This window comes from Ictidomys tridecemlineatus, chromosome 6 (genome assembly GCF_052094955.1).
Source record: "Ictidomys tridecemlineatus isolate mIctTri1 chromosome 6, mIctTri1.hap1, whole genome shotgun sequence".
Classification (NCBI taxonomy): Eukaryota; Metazoa; Chordata; class Mammalia; order Rodentia; family Sciuridae; genus Ictidomys; species Ictidomys tridecemlineatus.
In genome coordinates, this window is record NC_135482.1 from 105,158,417 (window position 1) to 105,167,559 (window position 9,143).

The window sequence follows — 9,143 nt, forward strand, 5'->3', positions numbered from 1 at the left end:
TCCAATGCCTACCTACTGAGAGGTACCAGAAGGAAGAAGCAATATGGGCAGGATGACGTGGAGATCTCATTGTCCTTCAGAGCTTTTCAGTACTGAAAGAACCATGAAGAAACACTCTTGAATGGGTCCCAGCTGAGTTCTCAGTCCAGGGTGAGTGGAGCCTTCACCCTAGCAGGCAATGGCATGTGTTGCACCAAGAAGTTCAGCTGTCCCCACACTCCCTTCTTGACCCACTATGATCGGTCTTTATCTCTTCCAACTTCCATTCATGGTCTTCCAATAGCTGTCCAGAACAATTGGTCTCTAGGGCTTCTTCTCCCCATGTGCTCCTCTTTTCACCCCTCCTCCTGGGCCTGCCTCATTGGTAGCCCCAAATAGCCCATTCCTGCTTCTTGACACCAATTCAAAATCTACTGGGGTCGCCAGCAGCTGGCCAAAGAGTCAAGAAGTATTTGAGGAGCTTTATCTGCCCTCCCTTCAAGTTAAAGGGAAAGAATCAGATGGAAACCCATTGCTTGCTTCCAGCAGAATTGGGAGCATCTCTTTGGCCAGCCAGCAACAATGCCAAAGTCACCTTCTTGCTCATCATGGTGACTGACAGGAATGGTGCTGGGACGGGAAACCTGCCTGGAGTGCTCCGGTGGTCCTTGACTTCCTCGGCCTGCAGCTTCCTACCTCCACTTCCAGATGGATACATAGACTCCCTCCTAGGTCTCCAGAGTCCCCACATCCTTGTCCCCACTCTTTGCCCCCACTTCTATGCCTTGTTTTGCTTCATTCACTGTTACCTCTTCAATAGCATGAGTCTCTCGTCACTAGCACGTCTCTCCCCAGTCATGAGGCTTCTCATTTCTTCCATGGCTTGGACCTCAGTTTGACAATTATCTCTTTATTCATTTGCTTACTTGATTGCTATTTCTCACCACTAGACTGGAAAAACAATCAGGGCAGATCCCATGCCAGTTATTCCTAATGCCTAGCACGGTAAATATTTGTCAAACAAACATTTGCCGAATGAATGAGTGATAATACTAAGTATACTGGATTGGAAATATTGACACTCCCCTCCCTTCTGCCCCAGACAATGAGTCGCTTATTTATGAGACCCTGTTCATCACAAGGCTGGATTTCCATTGCCTATGCAGGCTTCAAATTTGCAATAAATGCTGCAAGTTGAATTAGATACAATTAAATCAGAGGAGACAGAACAGAACTCCACAGGCATGATGGGAAACCCAGAAGGCAGCCCTCACAGGCAGCTGGATGTAAATAAACTGACATGGCAGAGATGTGCCTTGGGAAGCAGAGCAGATAGGAGGAGGCAGCTGAATGAGAACTTGGAGACTTTCATGCAGAAGGAGCTGAGTGGACTTTCTAAGAAAAATCCACTCTCGAAATCAGGGGAAATGATTGCAATCCTACTTTATTGAACTGGGGTTGTGGCCTTGGATAAATCACCCCTGTGGGCCACAGTTGGCTAATCTGTAAAATGAGTGGGAAATACCAGATTAACACATGGTGCATAGTTTCACATTAGAAAATAAACATCAACTTAAGGGAAGGTAATGACTATCATGCTCTGTCTGGAGGCCTGTGGTCTGGAGTTGAATCTCTCTAGGCTGGACCATGCTGCCTACTATCCATGCAGGCTGCTGGACAGGTTCACACTATGTACATACAGAAGCTGTGACTTCCTGAGGTCTCTCTCTACAGCCAAAAAAAAAAAAAAAAAAAGCACCAGGCAAAGAGGGGCAGGTGAAGTGCATCCTCCAGGTGCCTATGCAATACTGTGTCCAGGAAAAGCCTCAGAGACCAAAGGAGGAGGAGTGGCCCAGACTGCCACTTCTATTAACAACTCAGAGCCAACACTGTCCAGGAAGAATTTCCAATTTGGGCATCTTCTTCCTTCCTAGAAATAGAGTATCCTATCCCATAGCCATGCAGGAAACTCTCATTTTTTTAAAAAAGATGGATAGAAGAAAGTTAAATATTCCTTATAAAGTGTTCCCTGGGCAAATCATATAAAAAAATGATGGTATAAGATTTCCTCCCCAAACCAAGGGTTGGCATTTGCAAATAGACACAAGTTGAATTGAGTAAAATCAAATCAAAGATGGATCAGAGCTTCCCAAACATGACCAAGGAGGCACGACTCTGTGAGACGGATAAACGGACGTGACAGAGGTGACGGACAGCTCTTGAGTATGGATAGTTTTATAAACTTTTTAAGGGTTACATTTTTTTTTTCACTTTTGTTTTTGTTTGTTTATTTATTTGTCTTGTTACTGGGGATTGAACCCAAGGACTTTACCACTCAGCTACACTCCCAGTCCTTTTTTGTTTTTTTGTTTGAGGCAGAGTCTCACGAAGTTGCTTAAGGCCTCACTTGAGTTCCTGAGGCTGGCTTCAAACTTGTAATTCTCCTGTCTCAGCCTCTGGAGTCACTGGGATTTCAGGCACGTGCCACTATACCCAGCAACATTTTAAATGGTTATATAAATAACTGTATAACAGCATCAGTTCTGCCTCTTGGCCTCTGATGTGTCAAATATTTCAGAATACAATAGTCACTAATATGCCATTATGTAAAATTGTGAGTATGTAACAGATGTGATTCTGCAATTTGTAGTTGGTGAAAACGGGAGTTCAAAACCCAATTGAGTCAAATGTATGAAAGATGATATATCATGAGCTCTGTAATGTTTTGAACAATCAATAAAAAAAAATTAAAAAAAATATTTACCTGCTGGCCCTTTTCAGATTTTGCCAGTCCTGGCCCTAAGAATTGCTGAATATCCTGCTCTTGGGAAAACTGGAGCTCCAATGGGGTTACCCACACTTGACTCGATACTCCATCCTGAAGGACGGTGATGAGGACAGGGCAGTGCTTCTCCTCTGGATCACTGCCCTCACTTCCCTCACCTAAGTGTCCACTCCTCTTCCTGGCTACCCTGCAAGATCTGCAGGAGTTTCTCTTTTATCCTCTTCCCCACCCACTCCTAACCCTTGTCTCTCCATCTTAGAACCTCTGCATGATACTTAAATACCCCTGGCCTATACGACTTGTTTTTGTTTTATTCTGATGGCTTCCCAATGGGACTGTAAGCTATCTGAAGACAGGGACCACATCCCAGCTTTTTTCCCCAGTATCTCTCACCACACCTAGGAGACAACTGGCCAAGTAGACGTGTGCTGCTCCAGGTCAATAAAAAAAAGCACTTGACCCTCATCTACAGTCAAACTCCCTGTGCACAAACCTGCCATTTCTGGAGGAAATCAAGAGCAAGGTGTCTCTGCCCCAAACCTCTGCTCAATCCAGTTCAAGCCTGGAGTCTTACATCATCCCCTTAGAATAATGCAAATCCTAAGTCTCTGGGAAAATTCTGCAAGGGCCAGTACTCTGTTTTATTTCTTTCCTCTCTCCAGGGAATATCCCAGCAGGCTGCAGGGCAAACTAAGGAGCTGGGGCTTTTAAAGGAAGTGAAAAAGGTGTTTTGTTTTCTTTTCCTGAAACTGTAATGCCTGAGAGAGCACGCACTGAGAAAAAGAAACATCTGAGTGGTGATAAAAGAGGGGCCACCATGTACAGCCAGAAGAATGAGAAGTTATGCTCCATTTGTGTATGAAGTGTCAAAATGCAGTCTACTGTCATGTATAACTAATTAGAACATTTTTTTAAAGTCACCTTCTTTACAATCTTTGGAAAAATTTTTAAAAAAGAGGGGGCCAGATGCTTTGCTGAATTCACAAAGTGCCTGACACCCAAGTATACCTCTTCTTTCTGTGTCTTGTTTGCTAAAAACTGGGAGATCATAAAAACCCAGAAAGGGTTTCCTGCTGTGGGAGCCAAGAAGTAACATCTGGATAAAAAGCTTGGCTGAGGCCACTTGATTTTATCTCCTCAGGAAGGTAAAGGCTATGGAAAATCAGTGACAGCAGAGAAGGGAGAGTGGCAGAGGGCAGGAAGGGGCTCCTTACCTCAGTTGGCCTTGACCTTCAGATTGCTCCTGCTAATTACCTACAAAGGCAAACCATGATGGCTTGGGTGGAACAATGGAGTAGTTTCCAGAATCAGAGCAACAGGTGCACTGAGAATATGGAGAGATTGAAACACTTTGAACTGTCTAGTGAGTGTTCCTCCGGGTGCTGCAGGACAGGTCCCATGTCACTGGCCCTCAGGATGGGAGGCTGTAATAGGAGACTGGTAGGCTGGACAGACTCCAGGGTTCCCTCTTAAATCAGCTTGGACCCCTTTGTAAAACTGACTTGAGATACCAGCCTCCAATCCCTTGAAAATGGGGGGGGGGGGCTTCACTTTCTCATTTCCTTCTCGCTATCCCTGAGGAGGTGTATAAGATCATACCCACGCATTGGACATCTAAAGATGCAGCAGTCCATCTGAATGGAACAACACCTAGTCAGGTACACGGACAGGTACAGGACCTCGGTGCTCTGCGTTACTTAAGCCTAAAAGAAGGGCCCTTCAGATGGAAGGTGGTGACATGGGTTTTGTTTTTTTTAGGGAGGGTAGAGGTCCAGAGGTTATCAGTCAGTCCCAATCGCTATGTCAGTGCTACTGGTTTTAAAGACATAGAGGGTTTGAAGGTAAGACGAGTGGGATTGAGTTTTGGCAAGATGCCCTGCTTTCAGGCAGACTGTAAATTAGAAATAGAGGGCCTCTGTTCTTCTTCCTTTGCTTTAGCATGAAATAAAAAAAAAAACAACAGAGCCCTGCCTGCCCGATATCGCTGTTAACAGCTCTTGAGTGGAAATGGCTCGGGCATTACAGACACTGGCTTTTATTCTTGTATTTTATTTAAATCCACAATTCCCAGACATGGAGTTAGTGGATCCTCCACCTGGACACACCTTCAAAATCAGTCAATAAGCCCACTCTTGAGGAGAGGACCAGTGATTATGGGTCACAGGCCCTCCCTGCTGAAACTGGAAAACAACCAGTCTTTGGATTATCCAGCAGGAAAAGCAGCAGCAGGAATCCTGATATATAGACCCAGAGAGAAACTGTAGCCAGGGTTATTCCTATTGTCATGTTTTGCCACAGCCACTCAGTATAAAGGAAACAAAGGGATTTGCTTTGAGTTCAGGGACTGCTCAGGGCAAGGCTACAATCTGTCAAAACCAGCCTTTAATGGGAACAGGCAAATCCTTCCCCTGGCCTCTTGCTGCTACTGTCCACCATAAAGGCTTTGCTCATTCCTCTGCTGTGCCATAGGGCAGTGGGCATCAGGCACTGTTCCCTGTGTGACTTTCACACTCATCTGCGCTTTTGTGAACAGATTTCATGCCTGTGAAAATCAGATTTGTTTCTCAGAGCTAGTGAGAGCAGTGCCAAGGAAGTCCTGAAACCTGCAGAAAAGGATACTTCAGAAATCCAGCCCCAGGGAACCACTGCTGGATTGCAAAGGGGGGGGGGGTACTCACCATCCTCTTCCTTTTAGCCCCCTGCACATTCCATACTGATGGGGTGTCTGATACCACGCATCACACAACACCTTGCAGTGTGTCTGTGTCAACGGCAGCCTGAAACAAACAATCTACCCACCATCATCTCTGAGGCTCAGAGAAACCATTATTAGCTTTCCAAGTCTTCTACCCCGAGTCGAGGCATTTGCCCTGACTCCAAAACCAGAAACAACAAGTAGCAGACTATTATCTAAAATTAAAAAAAAAACACTAACAAACAAACAAACAAACAAACAAAAACTAACACTTGCCCCAAGTAAGTCACAATTTATTTCCTGGGATTAAAAATAAGGAAAATGGATTATCAGAAGTCTTCCTCTAACACCATTAGAATGCTTTTCAAAGAAAGTTATAAGAATCACTTAAGGCTCACAGAAAAAGTCAGATCTGTTGTTTTTTTTTTTTCCAGAACATTCCTTACCCTAGATACAAAGCACCCATATCACATCCCAGAAAAGAGAGAGACTTGAAGAAACAGCCATGCCAGGATCTCTGGCTCCAAGTATCCCAGGAAAACATCACAAAACTCTTTTCCATAAATTCAACATATATCTTGGGAATAAATGCAAATATTCTCCATCTGAACTACAGTACAAAAATTCACTCACCAGCCATAAAAATAACATTGTCTCCTATACACAAATATAATAATATGTAAAACAAATTTGGAACACATGGATGGGGAGAGCTACAAAATCTCTTGGGATCTGAGCTATTTAAAGTCATTTTTGTTTGGGTTATCCCTCTGCTGAGTATAGGAAACTGGCTACAAATACATCCATCTCACAGCGCTCACCATTTCAACAGCTCCTGCGTCATGGAATGTGGTACTTTTTAAAAATAGGCGACCCTTGGTGTCATGGAAAAAAGAGGGAAAATGGGGAGTTAGAGGATAGGAGGAAGAGAAAAACAGGCTTCAGTAACAAGGTGGACTTGGAATACTCTGTGGTATAAAGTAAATCCCCAGCTTCAGAGGCCACCCCTGTTTCCCACTCTGCTGCCTCCCTTTACAAATCTGTTTCCCGGCTGCTGTCCAGACAGAGGGCATACAGAGATCTCCGCAAGTCAACGTTGCTCTTGGCCTTGAGATTACACTTCTCCAGGGGGCAGCTGCCCCTTCGGTTACTGTCAGAATTCTCCAGGGACCCCCCAGCCTTGCAGAGGGAAGCCTTGCTCCAGCTGGACTTCCTTTGGCCTCCGGAGTCTAGTCCAGACCCCCGTCTCTGGTTGCCTTGCTCTTCCTTCAGGGCTGCCTGCTCTTCATGGTCTGTCTCCCGGTGGTAGAAGTAGTTAAAGTTGGAGACAATGACGGGCACAGGCAGGGCAATGGTGAGGACCCCAGCAATGGCACACAGAGAGCCCACAATCTTACCACCCACTGTGATGGGCCTCATGTCCCCATAGCCCACGGTGGTCATAGTGACTACTGCCCACCAGAAGGCATCAGGGATGCTGGAGAAGTGGGACCCCTGGTTGTCTGCTTCTGCAAAGTAGACGGCACTGGAAAAGAGGATGACTCCAAGGAAAAGGAAGAAGATGAGCAGCCCCAGCTCCCTCATGGAGGCCTGCAAGGTCTTCCCCAGGATCTGCAGCCCCTTGGAGTGTCTCGAGAGCTTGAAGATGCGGAACACCCGGACCAGGCGGATCACCCTGAGGATGGCCAAGGACATGGCCTGCTGCCCGTTCTGGCCACCCCCTCCTCCACCCCCTGGCTGTTGTTCTGCCAGTTCAGTGCCCAGGGTGATGAAGTAGGGGAAGATGGCCACAATATCAATGATGTTCATGATGTTCCTGGAGAACTCTGCCTTGCTGGGACAGGCAAAGAAGCGCACAAGCAGCTCAAAAGTGAACCAGATGACACACGTGGTCTCTACAATGAAGAAAGGGTCTGCCAATGTCCTAGGCAGGAGTGGGGCCACTGTCGGGCCAGAGGGAGGTGCCATGGCCCCGCTGCCATTGGTCCCTGAGGCGGGGGCAGAAGGCTGGTGAGGCACCGGGGGATGTCGAAGAAGCTCACGTTCATCCCTGAACTCAGGCAGGGTCTCCAAGCAGAAGGTGATGATAGAAATGAGAATGACTAAGACGGACACGATGGCGATGGCCCGTGCTGACCCAGAGCTTTCCGGGTATTCAAAGATCAGCCACACCTGACGTTGGAACTCGTTACGGGGCAGGGGTTTCTCCTCTTCTTTAATGAAGCCCTCGTCCTCCCTGAAGCGCTCCATGGCCTCGTCCCCCAGCTGGTAAAAGCGGATCTCATCTGCGAACACGTCCAGGGAGACATTGACCGGCCTCCGCAGGCGACCTCCAGACTGGTAGTAGTAGAGGATGCCATCGAAGCTGGGCCGATTGCGGTCGAAGAAGTACTCATTTCTCAGAGGGTCAAAGTAGCGCAGACGCTTGGCTGGGTCCCCCAGGAGGGTATTGGGGAACTGAGCCAAGGTGCCCAGCTGCGTCTCGAAGCGCAGCCCAGAGATGTTTATGAGAACTCGCTGGTGGTGAAGGGACCCCGCTCCCAGTACTGGTACCTGGTCCTCCACCATGCCCAAGCTGGGGTCGCCTTCTCCCTCCTCATCCTCTGGAGTGGGCCGTCTAGGCTGAGGCAGTTCCTGAGGCAGCGGAGGCAAAGGTCGCCCTCCTGGGTCCGTGCCCCTCTGTGTGCTGCGCCCCCTTGGAGCCTGCTCCTTGTGCCCATCGCTAAGCCCAGCCGTCGGAGGATACTGAAGCTCTCCTCCGGTGGTCTGACCACAGCCTGCTCTTGCCTCACCTTCTCTGATGGTCATGGCACCTCCGTTCTCCAGGGGCACCAGGGCGATCTCCATGGCCCTGGAGCAGGGGGCATGCTGCGCCCTAGCCAAGGGCTCTTGCGCCCCCCACTCAGGTTCCGCCTGCACCTCTTGTCGGGCTCCTCTCCCGCAGTCGGCTGGTCTGGCTTTGGGGCGGGCTGGGGTTGCTGGCACGATCCTCTCCCTTGGTCCTGACGTCAAGAGCTGCTGCCCTGCTCTATGCTCCTCTCCCTCTCTCTCCCTCTTTCTCTGTTCTGGCAGCCGGTTACCAGGCAGCCGAAAAGCCTCCTTCCAGCAGATGCAACCTTCAGCCGCCCCTCTGGCTGCGCTGCTGCACGGCCTCCACCCTTTGTGCCTCCCCCGCCTTCTTCTCCAGCTTCCCTTCCCGAGTCTGTGGCAGCGGGTGTCTCCCAAGAGGGCGCAGCTGGGGCCCTGGGCTAGAGAAAGGAGGGGGGCGAGAAGGTCCCCACACCCGCGGAGGGTGGAAGAGAGGGAGGGAGCCGCGCGAGAGAGGAACAGGTTGTACTGAGACCGCAGAAACTCCCAGGGCAACCAGATGAGAACAGCTCTGCATTTCAGTTCACCTGGGAACCCGCTGAAAGCCGAATGGACCCGAGGGGAAATCAACTATCATGCTATGAAAGCACTAAGCTTTGCGCTGAGTCGAAGTAGGAGAAAGGAGACAACAGTTGCGTGTGTGTGTGTTTGTGTGTATGTATATATACATATTTCCCTTTGAAGGAATAATGACATTTTCTTTGGGAAGAATTACAGACAGGAGGGGGCATGGCAGAGCTATGGACCTTGAAATATATATATATGGAGACGCATCTGTCTTCCCATTTCTCTACAAACCCACAAAAAGATACTAGG

The 9,143-nt window shown here is 48.3% G+C and overlaps 1 protein-coding gene across 2 annotated transcripts in view; it reads right to left on the reverse strand.

Annotated features, from left to right (window-relative positions):
• Positions 1 to 8,682, reverse strand: part of Kcna5 (potassium voltage-gated channel subfamily A member 5) — a 39,932-nt gene extending 31,250 nt beyond the window's left edge. For both annotated transcript variants that reach the window (XM_078015369.1, XM_078015368.1), the window contains exon 1: positions 13 to 8,682. In XM_078015369.1, coding sequence (XP_077871495.1) covers positions 6,492 to 8,306 — 1,815 coding nt within the window. In that variant the 5' untranslated portion in view covers positions 8,307 to 8,682 and the 3' untranslated portion in view covers positions 13 to 6,491. The remainder of the gene's footprint in view (positions 1 to 12) is intronic.
• Positions 8,683 to 9,143: the final 461 nt, after the last annotated feature.